Below are 19,750 nucleotides of genomic sequence, written 5' to 3' on the forward strand. Positions count from 1 at the left end.
GATGTAAATATGAGCTAACCGCTTTGAAGAATAGGAAGTCATCATCAGAATAAAGTTTGTAGACTTAATCAAGCGGTCCACAATAATACATATTGCATCATATTTCCTCCAGGTCCGTGGTAACCCTACTAAAAATCCATACTAATGCGCTCCCACTTCCACTCCGGTATCGCTAATCTTTAAGTCAACCCTCCGGATTTCTAATGCTCGTACTTCACCTGTTGCCAATTCAAACACCGAGAGACATAAGACACAATATATTTCTTCATTATCCGCCACCAATAGCGTTGTTTCAAGTCACAGTATATCTTCGTAACACCTGCATGAATGGAACAACGCAAACTATGAGCTTCCTCAAGAATCAACTCTCTCAACCCATCAGCATTTGGAACACAAATCTGGCCTTGAAGTCGCATAACACCATCATAACAAAGTAAAAACTCCTTAGCACCACCCCACTGTGCCATTTCCCTTTGCACTATCAAGTGAGGGTCATCAAACTGATGAGCCTTGATATGCTCCAACAACAATGATTGTGTCACAACACAAGCAATAACAAGACTGGGCTTCAAAACATCAAATCTCATGAACTGATTGGCTAAAGCCTGAACATCCATTGCTAGTAGCCTCTTCTCTACCGTTAAATATGCCAAACTACCCATGCTATTAGCCTTCATACTCAATGTATCAGCCACTACATTGGCCTTTTTCGGATGATATAATATGGTGATATCATAGTCTTTTAGAAACCCTAACCATCATTCTACTTTAATAGGTGTTGCAGACTCCGATGGTCGGTATAGATCTCACAAGGAATTTTGTATAGATAATGCCTCCAAATTATCAATGCGTGAACAATGGATGCCAACTCTAAATAATGAACAGGGTAATTCTCATCACGAAACTTCAACTACTGAGATGCATAGGCAAACACCTTAACGTCTTGCATTACGCGATGAATCACAATACACGATGTAAGATCCGAAAATTATAGGCAATACCAACACTGGGGTTGTAGTCAATGCAATCTTAAGCTTCTGAATGCTCACCTCACACTTATTGGACCATCTGAATGAAGCACACTTCTAGGTCAATCGAGTCAAAGGAGATACAATGGATGAAAAACCATTCACGCAATGGCGATAATAACCCGCCAAACTCAAGAAGCCCCGAATCTCTGTAGCTCAAGTAGGTCTAGTCCAGTTCTGAACTGCTTCAATCTTTTTTGGATCCACCTTGACCCCTTCAATGGACACCACGAGGCCTACGAATGCCATTTAATCAAGCCAAAGCTTTCAATTGGAGAATTTAGCAAATAACTTCTTCTCTCTCAAAGTCTAGAGCATGATCCTTGAGTGCTGCTCATGATCCTCAAACCTGTGAGAATGCACAAATATGTCGTTAATGAACACTATGACAAAGGAATCAAGATATAGCTGGAAAACGTTATTTATCAAGTGTGTAAAGTTTGTCAAGGCATTGGTCAGTGATGACGTCCAAATCCACTGCTAAAAAGTAAATGGACATGGTCGCATACAATATAATTTACCCAACTATGAGTCGGGGCCGAATCCCACAGAGAACGATATGTAGGCGATTAAGAATGTAAGAGAATTATCACTTATTATGCAATGCCAAACACTTAGTTTTTTTTTTAGAAAAATGTTTATACCTAAATGCATAAATATAAACTAACCTAGAAAGCAAGTAAAATGATCAATGGCTAAAGTATGGATACACGTGGAATCACAGTCAAGTAACAATCCAATGTATTTCACGATTTTACAAATATGATCTAGTTTATGTTAATTAGCCACGAGTAATAGTTCTATATTAGCTTCTTCCAAAGACTAACATGACTTCCTAATTGATTTATCCCTAAAACAATTACGAGATTAAGCACACCCGAGTATGGCTATAATTAGTTCAATCCTATCCCTAAGTAGAATCTATAAAATGAGGGTTAAAACATCAAGTTCTTGTTAATTAATCTTTCCCAACCTCAAATAATCTTTCCCAACCTCAAATAATCTTTCCCAAAATTAATTCGAAGTTAATGGGCGAGTCCTAGGGTTAGCTAATCCCTTTGGAAACATTAAAGAACAAGAATAATTAAAGTAACATTAACTCACTTCATAAAAGATAAAAAAACATTCAATACATAAGCACAACAAGGTATTTAATCCACACTTTAAATATGATTATTTCCATAAACAAGATTCAAGTGTTGAAATAAATACTAAATACTTAGATATTCTATATAAAGCAAGGAAATAAAGAAATGGACATGAATGGGTAAGAAAAAGCTTCAAATCTTCAAGACCAAAGTGTTTGTGCAAACCCTAGCTCCCAAAACTTGTTCTCTCTAGTCTTAGAGACTGAAAATAAGCCAAAAGGTTCCTCTTAAATGAGATGGTTTGTGTATTAAATGGTTTAGAATTGAGAAAATGCGAAATGTCATTACAGTCTAGGTTTGATGCCCGTTGACCTCACCTGCGGAAGGACCGCTGTAGGTGCGGCTCCACAAATGCAAATTACCTATCGCAGATGCGTAAATTGAATGGAAATTTTGTCTCCTCAGATGCGCAACCACAGAAGCGGTTCTTTTGTCGCATATGCAATTTCAGGCTAAGTGGTTCATCTCCACAGATGCGGATCATTTCTCGCAGATGTGAGGTCGCTTCTGCGACCAGTCTTCCGCAGATGTGGAATCCATGAAGAGTTTTGCATTCATTCAACCTTTTTTTGCTCAATTCCACTTCAATTTAATTCAAATCATTTCGTGGCATAATTTACCTGAAAATATAACAATACACACCATAAACGCCATCATATTATATTTAAAGGACACTAAAACTAAAGAAAAGAGACTAGAATGAGTGGTAAAATCAGCACTCATCAACACCGCCAACTTAAAGCTTTTGCTTGTCCTCAAGAAAATCAAAACCAACAATTTAATGAGGTTCTACCATTTAAAGCACAAGTAGTATTGCTATCATTTACAAATCACATTCTCCAATTAGGAACCATACTTATGGATTTAGTTGGTACTAATAATTAGGCTCAAGCACACGAATCTTAACTAAATAACTCCCTCATTAAAAAACAACTTCAAGAAATGCAAAGGATTTTCAAAGTAATCAAGTGACAACAAAAAGCCTCAAGAAGTGACTCAAAGCACTAGTCTACTACATATGCTCCATTTACTCATTTCTGGATACAACAATGTTACCAAGGGAGAAATGCACAAAGACGCTCACTCTCAAAAAAGATTTTCAAGTGTTACAAAATATCATGCCATAAGCTTGCCCTTATTTTAATTTGCCACCTATATAAGAACATTCGGTTGGAGATCCCATAAGGACTTTTTAAGCTTGTAAGGTTTAGGAAAGGGTAGGATAAGCATTTTGGATACAAGTGACTATACCCTCCTTGAACACTACTCACATTTGTCTTTCTTTTTTGCATTTTGTTTCTATTAAAACTACATAGCCCTTATTGGAATCTAGTTACCAACATAGAACCACCTTAGAGTACCTCTACAATTTTCTCAAGACTCCATATTTATATATACATATTTTTTTTAATAACTATTTTCTTTTGGAGATTGAGTAATTATACCTTAATTTACAATCTTACCAATTTCCACTTTGACATCAACACCCCCAACTTAGGCTTTTAGCCTCATTGTCAATATTCAAGGAGGTACGAGTTCAAAATATGGAATTATTTCACAAAAAGGATAAAAGTTTGTAATGAGGTGGTCAAAAAAAGGTTAAAGGCTCAAATGGGGTAAGCTAGTGATAATATTTATGCAATGGTAGGCTTGAAAGGCTAAAGAGGTTTTTCAGAGATCACAAAGAATGTCTAAGGTTATTCCTCCAACCAAAAATAACTAATATTAGCATTGAATGACCAATCGAGCAAGTTCTAGATGATATAAGTAAACACATGAATTATTTCTAACAAAAACTAACACACATGGCACATGAACTAGTCGAGATGGATCAATTTCACCATTTTTTTATAAGAGCAATTAGAGCAATATCATGCCAACTAGTGGGCAAAGAGTCACTAAAAGAGCCAAAAAGTTATCACACAAATTATTCGTTCCCATGCACTTACTTTTTCAAGTTAAAACCAAAATTCTGAGGGATATTCTTAATTAACATTTCACATGCAAAAGACTAATTCTATTAGTGCCAAATAATTCAAAAGTCTCCACATAACAAAACAAGACTAATTCCCTTAAGAATGTCGTCACGCCATCCATGATAGGAAAAAGTCACCCGGTTCAACAAAAAAAATATTCCTCGGGAAAGAACCGTAGCATAAAGGAAACCCAAAAAAAATCCTACTAATGAAATAAAATAATGAAAACTACTACAACAACTAATACTAAAGGAGCAAAAATAACATAAACTACTAAAGAACAAAAAAGGAAGAAAGAGCAAAAATATAAAATAAAACAACAAAAGTGACTAATCTGCACATATATAACTACTCACAACTACGCTCGGCAAGAGCACATGATAAGCAATATTAAAACAAGCCCGGCAAGGGCACACAATATCCATACAACAGAATAAGCCCGGTAAGGGCACAAGCCAAAGTAGCAATGTATAAATAAAATGTGCTCATTAAATTCACCCCAACTGACAACATTGCAGTGTCCTCACTGAACAATATCAAAATAAAATACAAGTAGTTTGAGGATCTCCCTGAGGTCTACATCAGACTAGCAGACCGCGGGAGGAAGGCTAATAACTGCTGTAAAGAATTCACAGCCTCATCATCATCATTACCAGCAGCGTTTGACATGAAAGTACTCTTAACTATCATCATCTTCCGCAACTGGTATCTTCCTGTTTGGTTACCCCCATTTGAAGATGGCCTTTATACCTCTTCACATCTTGATCATAAACTTGCCCTTCTTCTTGTTCTTCACCTTCTCCTTTTGGAAGTCTGACTGAAGATCCGTATGTGCCTTGTCCAAGTTGCCATAGTTTGTTTTGAGTATGCCAACAGATGCTGCTATTTTCTCCTGATACTCTGCCTGTTTTTTCTGTGAAACTAGATAGGTCTTCATGTCGTCCCTGGTGAAGTACTTGGGCGTAGGCTGGGAGGATGAGGGCCCACTAGGGAGCTGTGACACTTACTCCCGAATGGATGCAAGCTGGGAGTTTAGCACCCCAAATGGTTCCTCAGGTGCAGCTGCATGGGAGGATGACTCTGGTCCGACAACAATAGTGGTGACTTTCCTTTTCTTGCTATTTAGTACAATGCGCTACCCTTACCCATTACTCTCAATGGATGAAAGGATTTATCGGCTGGCAACTAACGATCAGTGCTACGCACCTCAACCTCTGCCTGCCTAAAAAACTCTGTGATCAGTGAAGGAAACATCAACCTTGCGTCGTCGTCCAAGAAATACTCTCTCTGCTCCCACAGGATATAGTTACCAACGTTCACAGGAATAACGTCTAGAATTCATGCAATGTTCATGCTTCTGGTGTAGGAGACATCTGAAACATTTCCACCAGGTGACACCCTGTTGTAGAGGATTTAGAGTCACATTTTGGCTTCAGCTGTGAAGTTGATCGACTTCAAACCCTTTCTCTTATTTTCCCATTTTGCTCTCATACTTGTGGGATAGAGTTTAGAGACAATCCATTATCTATTGTTGCATTGATCCTTTTCTCGCACTAGCTCAAGTGGACAATTAGGAATCCCAAGTATTTTATTAATCTGCTCAATCCCAAACCTCACTATTTTTCCTCTAATGATGAGTTGTGGGTCGGTGAAGTTTGTGCGCTTAATATTAGGGTAAAATTCGCGTATCCACTCCTCATTAGCTTTGTATAGTCTAGGAATGAAGCATGACCATCCGGAGGCTTGGAGACAGGCATAGAATTCTGGGAGCTGCTCGGCTAATTTATCCTCGGCGATCCCTTTTTCAAGCACTATCTTTTCAGTGACGAGGTTGCCATAATTTTGGCGGTGACAATCAGCCGACATGAAGTGTGAGTTATCAAATGGTTCATCAGCCTCCTTCTCAATTTCATGATTAAGCAGAGCATTCTCATTCATGTTCGGGTCCATTTTAGCTCAAAGTACCTTCACAAAATCAAAACAATGTTAGTCAGGCAGTAGAGTCATGTTAAGCAATTATAAAACAATGCAATTAGGCCAAAGAATCAAGTTGAACGGGCCCGGGAAGCTCCAGTTGCAAAGCTACTGGAATTTGGAAATCTTCCCAGTTTCCGCATCTATGGATTTTCTTTCGCTTCTACCACTTTGCCATCTACCAAAAATTGCACCTACGGAACAGTCAACGCAGGTGCGAGGCCGCATCTGTGGCACCTTTTCCGCTTCTGCGATGTTCGTCCAAGGGTTCAAACACCTAGAATTTTTCAACTCCTTTTCATCTCTATCATGATTTTAGCACCTAATTTATACTCAATACTTCCAAATTAGTACACTACATGAACCTATGATTCTATTGAGATTGATTTTGTGGTACTTCGCAAGTAATTTTTTTTTTAGACAATTTGCCGAACATCTTGCAAGTAGTGATGAACATATGCTTTTTGAATTGAAAATGGTACTCAGACTTCCTAACAATTTGTTCAGCAGTAGCAGCACACACGCATACACTCTCAAACATTTTCCCTCACTTCTAAAACTCCTAAAGTTGTAAAAAAAATGACAAATAAAAACGTGACTGTAGCAGAGGTGCAATGAAGAAGAAGGAAAAAACAAGAAAAGAGAAGTAGAAGAGAGGAGTAGATGAGAGCCATGGTACCTGTGTGATCTTGTGCTTGAGAATTTTGAGTTTGAGCAATTTTGTGTGGAGAGCAGTAGCGTGAGAGAGAAGAGGGAATTTTGGGTTTTGGGGGTAAAGGTTCAGAACATACCTAATGAAATGAGGGTTCAATTAATTAATTTTGCCTGATTTTCCACACATGCAGTTAGTTTATCGCTTCTGCGCAACCGCTTCTATGGCATATCCACCGCATCTACGGCTCAACAACCGCTTCTGTGGAAGCTCACTTGCGTGGATTTTCCGCAGGTGCAGTTACAACAGGTTTTAGTAGCCAATTCTGGGCAGCTACTGTTTTGTGTCGTTCCACCATCCCAAACTCCTTAATTCAACTCAAACAAATCTGAAACTTGGCACATTAGTCAAGAATAATATTCTAAGCTATTCTAAAAAAGAAAATTTCAAAAATGACTAAAAATTTTGAAAAACAATGGGTTGCCTCCCACTAAGCATTGTATTTAACATCGTGGCACGACGCAGAGCACTTTATCACTTTTCTCGCCAATTGGATGATATGAACTGGACACCTAACTTAGAATCAAGCTTGTGACCATGAGCGGTGGGGGTGGTAAGTAGATGATCAAGCCAAGCCTTAATTTCTTTATTTTGCACTTCTTCGCTTTCATGTGGGGAATGTCATTTTGCCTTTTTGTTCCCTCAAATTATAAGACGTATGGCATTTTTCTTTCCTCCTCACAATCCCTCATTAACACATGTAGTTCAATTCCCATATCACCATACAATTCGAAAATTGAAAAGTGCTTGGAATGCGACATCAACCCTGTAAATTGCAATTCTTCCCGGATTTTGACTTCCTCTTTTTCCCCTGGACTAGAGTCAATCTCAACCATATTTTCACTTACACCGGTTGACTCTAATTCCATATTTTTCTTGGCATCACTAACACTCATGGATCTAGTTGGCGGATTTTCAATTCTTGATTCCTCAAAGTAAAGCTCACTTTTTTCCTTAGAGTCGAACTCTTCTTGACTTTTTTCCACACTCTCAAGTTGGTGGGCATAGTGAGCCTCAACCAATATTCTCATTTGATCTTCCAAAGTGCGGATATGCTCATCATTTTGAGTCAAGCCTTGTTTCAAGTCCTCGAGTGCCATGCTTTGCTTCTCCTCATTTTTAAGAATGACATCCAACATGAGCATTATCTTCTTATTTTGACCATTTGAGAGTTCTTCTTGCTTTTTTAGCAAATATACCACTAGGCAAGCTGCGTAGTGGCTAATATATAAATAAAATCCCAAAATGGGTCCAAAGCTTACAAGGTGTCCAAACCAAAATAGAAGTCGCATGAAGCTACTAGCTACTAAAAAGATAGAAAAGCTAAAGTCTAATGAACTAGCTATTAGATCATTGTCCGCTGAATGCTTCCTTCTCTTGTCAATGTATGTGAATCCAATTGCAAGTGGAAAATACCAAGTAGCACCTATCAAGCTCTCACCAGGCGCCAGGGTATGTAGTCTATAAGCTAAAATGAATTCCAAACATCTCCACCAAAGAATTAAAGCTAGCATAGTCTTGCATTAATTAGTGTTGCTACAATATGATCCTCATAGGCAGTGTACTGACTCTATCCAAGAATAAATCATGTGGTCAATCATCAATATTATCATGTAAAAGAGCTTGGCTACACCTGTCTTGAAGCTGGCTTTAGGCAGGCTATTCAAGCCAAAAGCCATGCTGGGGCTGGCTTTAGGTTGGCTTTTCAAGGAAAAGCTGGCGATGCCAGGGTAACGCCAGGGTATCATCAGGCTTTAACCTGGCGCCCCCAGGCCTGTGGAGCTATGTGATTTTATGATCTTGTAAGCTCAGATCCTTCTCTTCTCGAACCTTTAATGTAGAAATCATTCTAAACATTGCTAAACCATCCTTAGATTGAGCATGAAGACATGCTAATACTACTGAGAAATGATTCAACAATCTCCAGAAATTCCACATAATAGATTCAACCTTTTCCTAACCATTTGAACATATCAGAAGTAGAATAAATTGCACCATCCAATACCTGCTTATCACATTGGTCCTGTACACTATCAAAGCACCTCCATAATGAGCATGTGACCATGCTAATACCACTGGAACATACCTTAATAGCATACAGAATGAGACATAAAAGAAACAGGCAGGTGTGTGCAGATTTCAATCCTGTGAAGCCATCAGTCTGGGGCTCTTCTCTTTGCTATTCTAACCCTAAGGTTAGGAGTTTGAGACTTGTCTATATTAATCAACCTCCTCCCTACACTAGGCAGTTCAGAGAATGAGTGAAACTCATATGTACCTGCAAAAGAAAACACAATGTTAGCTATAAAATCCACCACTGAGTTTCCTTCTCTCAACACATGTTAAAAGATCACATTGAAGTTGCCCTTCATCTCTATAATTTTTTCACATCATTTGCAATTACCCAAGGAGGATCCCATTCCCCTTCTCTCACTTTCTTCATCACTAATGAATCAGTCTCCAATATGAGAGGGTGAAGATCATGCTCTATACAGTATTCCAATCCTTGAAGAATAGCCTTAGCTTTAGCCACCACATTATTTTTCACCCCGAGGTCTAATTCCCTTGCATACACCACATCACCTTCATCATTCCTCACACAAAAGCCTAAAGATCTAGGACCAGGATTTTCTTTTGAGGCTCCATCAGTATTGCATTTGTACCAACCATGAAAAGGAAGCTGCCATGTTACTCTTGTAGTGATCAATATAGGTTTATATCCTTTAAAATATTGAATTATGTCTGTCCATAACAACATTAGGCATCCAAGCATACCTCACCCTTGACAGTTGATGCAATGTCCTATTGATCTCATGAATCACCCAATTTGTGGACACTGAACCCCCATATTTACCTGCATTTCTTCTCTTCCAAAGTTCCCATGTGATGATAGCTGGTACTATTGGAAACAATAGCTTTAACTTTTGGTAACAATGAGCATACAACCAAAGCCTTATAACCTACTTCAATTAAATCAATGGAACAATAATTCCAGCAGCCCCCATGAACAAGTTCCATACTTTAGAGGTAGTAGGACTTGTGATAAATATATGCTCAATAGATTCCTCTTGGGGTTGATGACAACACCAACACCTACACATCACCATTTTCCCTTTCCTCCTCCACGTGTCATTAGTGGCTATTTTTTGCCTCCGCAATCTCCACAAGAAGAAGAATATCTTGAATAGTAAGCCTTTAATCCACATTAACTTGAATTCTTGATTAGGATCAACCCTATGCCTTAATATTTGCCAAGCACTACTAATACTAAACTTGCTCGAAAGAGTTGGCATCCAGTATGGCCTATCCCAGTATCCTTCACTTCCTTCATAATGCACATTTAGCCTTATATGTTCTGCAATTTCCTCATTGAAGGTTTGATCTAGTAGCTGACCATCCCATGTTTCACCTTGCCATAATTCTGCCACCTCCTGAAGATCTTCATTGATTGGAAAGTCTTCAGGTAATATGTGATAAAATGCACCCAATCCAGTCCAATTTTCATGCCAAATATTAGTTGTTCCACTCTTCAATTACCATAGGATCTCATGTTCTACTTCTTTCCTAGCATTCAGCATTTGTCTCCAAACATGAGACCCCCTTCTAAATTGTACCACCATTGGTATATCTATCTTACAATACTTATTCCACATGAAATTCGACAACAAATCCTAAACCTCCACCATAATTTAGTAAACAATGCCCTCGACACATCATGTAAGGACCTAAAACCTAAGCCCCCTTCCTCTTTAGCAAGGCAAAGATTTTCCCATGAGGAACAATGTCTGCTTCTCCCTTCTTCCTTTGTGCTCCAAAAGAACCTAGCAAAAATCTTATGATGATGCTCCAGGACATTTTTTGGTGGATGAAGGACTGATAAAATGTGGACTCGCATACTTTGCAACACACTATAAATGAGTGTTGCCCTTCCTCCAAATGACAACAGCTTTCCTTTCCATGAATGCAATTTAGCCTTTACTTTCATGATAATATCCTCATAATATTCCTTACTCCTTCTAGTGTAGAAAATAGGACACCCTAGATATGTGAAAGGGTATTTACCTCTTGCAAATCTTATAATAGCTCCAACCGCCTGGCACAATCCTTTAGAAATCTTTGAATACATGTAGTATGAACTCTTATCTTTGTTGATCATCTGGCCTAATATCTTCTCTTAGTTCCCCAACACTGCCATAATCTTGCTCAAGGATGAAGGAGAGCAGAAGCAAAGATTATAGTATCATCAGCATATGCCAAGTGGTTTAAAGGATCAGACCACTTAGGCATTAAAATCCCACAAATGACCTATCTTCAAATAGATTATTCAAAGACCTGGAAAGTACCTCAGCTGACAGAATGAACCATGCTGGTGATAGAGGATCCCCTTGCTTCACACCCCTTGTAGACTTAAAGAACCCTAAGGACTGCCTATTCACCAATACTGAGTACCAGTTATTTGACACCAAATTCCACACCATGTTGATGTAGTGCTCAGAAAATTCCATATTCCTTAATACATGCAATAAGTACTTCCATGAAACCCTATCATAGGCCTTAGCCATATCAAGCTTGATCACCACATGAGCTGGCATTCCCCTTAACCTTATGTCAGTGACAATTTCTTAAGTCAATAAGATGTTCTCAAATATACTCCTACCCTTCACAAATCCGTATTGATTAGGAGATATTAGATAAGGAAAAAAATTTCCAATCTATCATGTAACACCCTAGACAAGACCTTGTTAATGAAGTTACTCATGCTAATAAGTCTTAAGTTAGAAAAGGTCTCAACTCTATGTTTCTTAGGCAGAAACACTAGATTGTTATGAGTGATGGATTTAGGCAGTGCAGCTCCTCCATAGAAGTGTAGCACCATGTTTTGTATATCAGTACCAATAACATCCCAGTATGTTTGATAAAATAGGCGAGTGAATCCATATGGACCACTAGCACCCTCCCCACTAAGCTCAAAAACTACTATCCTTACCTCTTTAATTGTTGTTAATCTGATAAGTTCCAAATTCTGTTCCATAGTGACCTCAAAGGTAATTATTGAGAAAGGAAAAGTAAGATGTATCACCTTCATTTGTGAATTATTGTTCCACTGCAGTTGTAGCCAATTGCTCCTGGTCTTCAATCCATACCCCACTTCCACTTTTGATCCTTTTCAGTTGCAATTTCTTTCTTTTGCCATTTACATAATTGTGAAAGAAACTAGTATTCTTATCTCCTTCAGCAAACCAAATCATCCCAGCTTTTTGCTTCCAATATTGTTCCTCAATACTCAAGTATTTTTTCAATTCAGATTGCGCCTTTTGAAGCACAATCCTGTTCTCAATTATAGGCTCTTCTTTGAACAACATCTCTTTCACCCTAACAATGGCCTCTAAAATAGCCAACTACTTGAAGATATCACCAAATGTTTCCCTACTCCATTTTGACAGTGTTGTCTTCACCCTCTTGAGCTTCTGCTTGAACATCAAAAATGGATCCCTATGAAATCAGCTTTCCAATTCTGCCTGACCACATCCATAAATGTAGCATGTTTAGTCCAAAAGTTCAAGAACCTGAAAGGCTTGACAAAATTGGTGGTCTGCTCCCCACATGTCATTAACAATGATGCATGATCTGATCCAGTTCTGATTAGATGTTCAACTTCAATAGTTGGCAACATGTCCTGAAACGGAAAATTCACAAGGATCCTATCCAATCTTTTGAATATACACGTAGCATTGGATCTCCCATTCCACCATGTAAATGGACTTCCTTTGTATCCTTTCTCAAACAAACCACAAGAGTTTACACAAAATGCAAAATCCTCATATTCAGGAGGGTGTACTGGTAGTCCTCCTATTTTCTCATCTTCATGCAATATCACATTGAAATCCCCTCCTACCAACCATGGAAATTTCATATCACTTGCTAAATAATACAAGTGATTCCACAATTCCAACCTCTCCATTGTTGAACATTTTGCATAAACAAATGTCATCATCATGTGCTGCCCCAGGTCATGGTGAAACACTCTCACAGTCACTTGTTACTCAGTATCCTTAACTAGTTCCCATTCTACCACTGCATAAAAGAACAACCATATTTGCTCATTAATATCTGCATAAGAAGTCTCTATATTCAACCTTCTTCGATATCTATCAATAAGTCTCTTCTTTTGAAAATGCTCCATCAATGCAACTACACAAAAGTTATGCTCCCTATTTATGTTGATCACTCTACGAAAGGCCTGTTGTGTATTCACAGACCTTATGTTACATATTAATGTTTTGATCATCATTGAGATAGAGAAGTTGCCCTCCTAGGCATAATTCTTGAAGGTTTTTGTGGCTCTTTATTCTGATTCTTCTTTGTTTTACCTCATTTAGCACTAGCTATAGGTGATAGATACCCATCCCTAGCCACCTGTTTGAAGTTTTCTGCTGTTGATTTATCATCTACCTCATCCTCCATAGGATTTTATCTTATTAAGTCTTCATTAATTGGTACCACATTGTGTGTAACTAAATCATGTAAATGTTGTAGTGGAGTTTTCAGTGGAACATTAAGATACAGCTGCATAATTTGATCAGTGCCATATACCATAGGCACTTCTTCTATTTCCCCAGATGCTCTTGGAAAAATTACCATCTCATCAGCCTTTTCATTGCTATTCACCATAGAAGAAGCAACAACCTCCATCATTTTGAATTGTTGTTCATAAACACTGCCTAGCCCAAGAATTACTGTGGTAGTCTACTCAGAAATGTATGTTCTATTGATATCACCAACCTTTCCATTTCCTGTGTTTTGGTTTGACCCTACTGTATCAACCCTAACCTTCACATTATCATCAAGTTTGTTCTTTAATGCATACACCGAAACACCATCTACATAGGCCAAAATCTTGCCAATTGCACTAGGGATAGGGTTTACAATCGTTATTTCATCATGTGACGTTGGCGCCAGGCCTGGCGTCGCCAGCCTAATGCCTGGAGTACCTTGCTTTAGGCCTGGTATCGCCAGCCTAACGCTTGGGGAGCTTGGCATTGCCAACCTATGTCCAGCCTATCGCCAGGTGGGATGCTGTCCCTCACTTTGTCTCATGTTGTCTTTGTCATGACTAGTTGATCATCCTCCACCTCAATTGCATCACTCCCTACAACCTTTGTTGAGTTTATCCCATCAAGGCCCTCAAGCTGCCCAGAATCTGCAAATGTTTGAGATGGAATATCTTGACATGATTGGTTTGTAGTCACATTGAGTTGCCTTAGCTCCTCTTTGCTAGTTCTGAACCTTCTATGAACCCATTCGATTGTGGATTCCTTATTAGCATTTTCCTCAGTGCTTTGATCACTAGGAGAAATAGGTAAGTTCCCATTATGTTGATCTTCCAACACTTTATCAACTGCTTCCTTCTTTACCTGCTTAAGTTCCTGTTGATTACCTTCTCCTGCTAGTTTAGTATTAGAATACTTCCCAACCCTAACCCCAGAAGCCTTAGGATTAAGGCTTGACACTCCAGTATTCCTTCCTTTTCCTTCTCATCGCCCTTCTTGGATTGCTTTTCCTCATGTTCCTTCTTCTTACCATTGTTATGATCCTCACCTTTGCCTTCAGTAATTTGTAGAGTAGGTTGATGAACTTCCTCAACCTCTAGTGCATTAAAAATTTTCTTGGTTGCTACTTCCTCAAGTTTGGCCTTCTCTCTACCCTTGTCAGCTTCATTGCCTTGTTTGTTATCAATAATGTGACCTCGATTATCCCGTTGTTATTTGTTCTTCCTTGCTTCTATCCATTCTTGCTTGGCATGATTAGTAGCAGGCTTACCAACCACCTTTCAACTTGATAGAACCTTTATTGAATTTGCAGCTGTACCAATTGCTTCAGTGCTCACAACTGTCTTCTCCTTGCCTTGATCCTCAACATATTCATCAAATCTCTTGTGTAATTCAGGATGAATTACCCAGCATTTTGCCTCACTATGCCCTTGTTTCTTTCAAGGCTTGCAATATTTAGGTATATAATCATACTTAATCCTAATCCATTTAAACTCTTCTGGCCCAGATTCATCAGCTTCTTCAACAATCTTAATACATTTAGGGAATTTACCTAGCAAATTCACTTCCACCTTTACCTTAGCACAACTAGGTCTAGTCCCATTTTGAGTTGCTAGGTCTACATGTAATGGATTACCAACTACACCAGCTAATGAAAATACACATTCCTTACCAATGAAATTTGGAGGAAGTTCTAGAAAGCTAATCCAAGCTATGGCAATTGGAGTCTCTTTATCAGGTGTCCACCATGGATTCCATTTTGTACAATGCATCTGCCACATATCTGATAGAGCCTTTAAATAAAAATCTGGCTTTGAAAGAAGATGAACATAATCCTCCAATATTAATTAACACATGATTGTCTTCAATCAAGCCAACTGAACAATGACCCTTAATCTCACATTGAATAGGAATCACTATACGTAATTCACCAATAATAGGCTTCCCATATGAAAATTTCCCAAGAACTGCAAGTTAAAGGCCTTGTTGTACGATGGATTGCTTCACTTCTTATTTCTTCCTCTTCACAACTGGTTCTCCATGAAGGAACTCAATTGGTTTTCAATTGTAGCGTAGCTAGGGTTTGCATGGGCGTATTTATGACAACAGGGTTTAATAAATTCACATAGATTTTGGGTGGATTAGGGTTTGTAGAGGTTGGTAACTGCTTGGGGGGGGAGGAAGACGACGGACCAACCTCAGGAGGAGGCTAGTTGCCGGCCGTGGAGGCCATGAAGGGCAGTCGCCGGCGTGCATGTTAATTGCCCATTTGAGGAGAGAGAGAAGAGAGGTTTTTTTTCTATTAGTTCTTCTTGTTTTGGATCAAATGCCAAGGAAGAATTTTCGGCTACCCCATCTAAGGAAGATTCTTGGCTATCATTAACTTCCGAGACTTTTTGGATCTCTAAAGCTTCAAGCATTTCTCCCATTTGTGAGTGCAACCTTTCAAGAGCCAAGTCATTTTGGAGACTATTTTCCAAAAGCTTCTACAAGGCACTTTGCTCTTTGTTTCCTCCTTCAAGTAGGCATTCTAACATGAGTTTGAACTTTCCATTTTGACCATGCTCAATTTCTTCCACTTCCATAGCCCTATCATTTTCATCACAAAAAGTAGAATTATTATAGCGGGGGATTGGGGAAGGGACGGAGAAATAAGCACAATACTCCCAATGACCACTTTGATGACCACACTTATCACAAATACTCCACTAATGGGTTTGAGATTGTGCATACAATCCACCCCCGGGAGAATTCAAAAAAATTTGCCATGAGTGTGGTCCTCCACAATAAGGACAAGGGTCATCAAAGTATGAACAACTACTATCCGACCAATTTTTATTATATGATGTCATTTTTCTCAAAACTAAGAAAATAAACAAGAAACAAAAAATAAAAATAGACCAAGGTAAGAAAAATAATTACACAAATATTCACAAGTTTGGACCAAAGCGCTTACGCTTATTTCTCAAATTCCCTAAATTTCACCAAATTGTTCCCCGCCAATGGCGCCAATTTTGATGACATCCAAATCCACTACTAAAAATTAAATGGACAGGGTCGCATGCAATATAATTTACCCAACTATGAGTCGGGGTCGAATCCCACAAAGTATAATATGTAAGCGATTAGGAATGTAAGAGAATTATCACTTATTATGCAATGCCAAACACATAGAATTGTTTTTAAAAAATATTTATACCTAAATGCGGAAATGTAAACTAACCTAAATGCGGAAATATTTATACCTAAAATGATCAATGACTACAAATATGGATACACGGGGAATCACACTTAAGTAACGATCCAATGTATTTCACGGTTTTACCACGGGTAATAGTTCTATATTTGCTTTTTCCAAAGACTAACATGACTTCCTGATTGATTTATCCCTAAAACAATTATGAGATTAAGCACACCCGATTATGGCTACAAGTAGTTCAATCTTATCCCTAAGTAGAATCTATAAAATGAGGGTTAAAACCTCAAGTTCTTGTTAATTAATTTTTTCCAACCCCAAATAATCTTTTCCAAAATTAATTCGAAGTTAATGGGTGAGTCCTAGGGTTAGCTAATCCCTTTGGAAATATTAAAGAACAAGAATAATTAAAGTAACAACAAGTCACTTCATAAAATATAAAAAATCATTCAATACATAAGCACAACAAGGTATTTAATCCACACTTTAAATATGATTATTTCCATAAACAAGATTCAAGTGTTGAAATAAATACTACACACTTAGATATTCAATGCAAAGCAAGGAAATGAAGAAATGAACATGAATGGGTAAGAAATTCTCAACCAAAAGCTTCAAATCTTCAAGACCAAAGTGTGTGTGCAAACCCTAGCTCCCAAAACTTGTTCTCTCTAGTCTTAGAAACTGAAAATAAGCCAAAAGATTCCTTTTAAATGAGTTGTTTTGTGCATTAAATGGTTTGGAATTGAGAAAATGTGAAATTTCATTCCAATCCAGGTCTTATGCCCATTGACCGCACCTGCGGAAGGACTCTCGCAGGTGCGGCTCCGCAGATGCAAATCATCTATTGCAGATGCGTAAATTGAATGGATTTTGTCTCTGCAGATGCGGACATGCAAGCACAGATGCGCAACCAAAGAAGCGGTTCTTATGTCTCAGATGCGATTCCAGGCTAAGTGGTTCATCTCCGCAGATGCGGAATCCCTAAAGAGTTTTGCATTCTTTCAACCTTTTTTTGCTCAATTCCACTTCAATTGACTTCAAATCATTTCATGGAATCATTTACCTAACAATCTAACAATAAACACCATAAACACCAACATATTATAATTAAAGGACACTAAAACTAAAGAAAAGAGATTAGAACGAGTGGTAAAATCACCACTCATCAGTCAGCCCAAAAGACATCACCAAAAACTCATAGTGACCATAGTAGGTCCTGAAAGCCGTCTTAGGAATATCTGAAGCCCAGATCCTTAGGTAATCATATCCCAATCTCAGGTCAATATTCGTGAACACCTTAGCACCCTGAAGTTGGTTACACAAATCATCCATACGCACTAGTAGGCACTTATTCTTAATGGTAACTTTGTTCAACTGTTTATACCCAATACACATCTGCATTGTATCGTTTTTCTTCTTCACAAATAGAATTGGAGCACCCAAGGCGAAACACTCAGTATGATAAAACCATTATCAATCAATTCATAAAGTTGTTCCTTTAATTCCTTCAACTCCATTAGTGCCATGTGATATGGTAAAATAAAGATGGGATGAGTGCCCAACACCAAATCATTACAAATATCAATATCCCGATCAGGCGGCATGCCCAGAAGATCTGCTCGGAACATATCTGGAAAGTCTACCCCTATCAGAACTTACTCAACGGTAGGAGTATCAGCACTAACATCCTTCACGAAGGCTAAGTATGCCAAGAACCCCTTTTCGACTATCCACTATGCCTTTAGATAAGACATCACCCTGTAAGGAACATAGCCCAACGACCCTCTCTACTCCAATCTCGGCAATCCAAGCATCTTCGTATGACAATACAGAATAGCATGATATGGTGATAGTCAATCCATTCCCAAAATAACATCAATGTCAACCATGCTGAGTACAAGAAGATCTACTTGAGTCTTGTAACACCTGTAGAAACCACATACGAGCGATAGACGTGATCTACCATAATAGAATCTCCCACATCCGTAAACACATAAATAAGAGCGCTCAAAGAATCACGATACATATCCAAATATAGGGCAAAATAGGATGACACATACATAAGTGGAACCCGGATCAAATAAGACTGAGGCATCTCTATGGAAAATCAGAAAAATACCTGTGGTGATCGCATCAAATTAATCTGCCTCAGGTCTAGCTGGAAATGCATAGAAACATGGATGAGCTCCACCAGTCAAAACTATACCTCTCGGACGGCCTCTCCCAAGCTGACCTCCACCTCTAATGGCCTGACCACCACCCGGGCTACCTGACCTTCATCTCCACCTGGGTGAGTAGGTGGTGGAGAAACCAGTGCCAGAACCATGGCACGAGAACCCTAATTTGGCACACTAATCTGAAGTATGGGACAGTACCTCAAGATATGACCCGAACCTCCACACTCAAAGTAACCTCTCGGCTGACGTGGCTGCTGAATCAAGGACTGACTCTGACGGTCCGGATAACCACTGTGATAGCTCTAAATTGGTAGTGCGCTGATGGAAGTTGGAGGTGCACTATAGGATAGTTACTCAGGACGAGACCCATAAGAACCATGACTGCCCAAAGTACCGTGTGATGCCTAAAGTGCTGACTTAACCGGAGGATAGCCACTACCAAAAGAATCTCGGCTTCCAGATAAGGTAGAACTGAACCCAAGAAAATGACGGGGCCTCTTCTAAGGGGCCGCCTCTCTGCCCTTACCACGAACACTCTTGATCCGTCTAGAAATCTCTAAATTCCGGGTGAAAGAAATAGCATCCTTAGTGTATCCAACCATCGGTAGTCTGATACCATTAGTAAGGCCATATATAACCCAGTGGGGATCAAGACAACTACATGTCAAGATAAATCCACGATCAGGTCTTGTACTGTATAGCAGTCATGCTACCCTACTGGAGGTGCTCAAACTGGTTGTGGTAGTCCTCTCTCAGAGTGAAATGGATGAACTTCTCCAATAATAGTTGTGAGAATGGATCCCAAGTGAGTGAATGTGAACCTGCTAGTCTGTCCCGAACATATTCATGCCACCACATCTTGGTAGATCCATGCATCTAAAACACTACAAAGTCAACTTCACTTGTCTCCACTATACCTATGTTGTGCAGTACCTCGTGGAAACGGTCCATAAATTTTAGTGGGTTTTCAGAAGGTGTACCACCA

The 19,750-nt window shown here is 38.9% G+C and overlaps 2 protein-coding genes across 2 annotated transcripts; both read right to left on the reverse strand.

Moving 5' to 3' along the window:
• Positions 1 to 200: 200 nt before the first annotated feature.
• On the reverse strand, positions 201 to 662 carry LOC138880852 (uncharacterized). Its single transcript, XM_070161031.1, has one exon. The coding sequence runs from the start codon at positions 660 to 662 to the stop codon at positions 201 to 203; it is 462 nt and encodes a 153-aa protein (XP_070017132.1).
• An 11,655-nt stretch (positions 663 to 12,317) lies between these two features.
• Positions 12,318 to 12,800, reverse strand: LOC138880853 (uncharacterized). Its single transcript, XM_070161032.1, has one exon. The coding sequence runs from the start codon at positions 12,798 to 12,800 to the stop codon at positions 12,318 to 12,320; it is 483 nt and encodes a 160-aa protein (XP_070017133.1).
• Between the last annotated feature and the right edge of the window lie 6,950 nt (positions 12,801 to 19,750).

The sequence above is a fragment of the Nicotiana sylvestris genome, chromosome 11 (assembly GCF_000393655.2).
Source record: "Nicotiana sylvestris chromosome 11, ASM39365v2, whole genome shotgun sequence".
Lineage (NCBI taxonomy): Eukaryota > Viridiplantae > Streptophyta > Magnoliopsida > Solanales > Solanaceae > Nicotiana > Nicotiana sylvestris.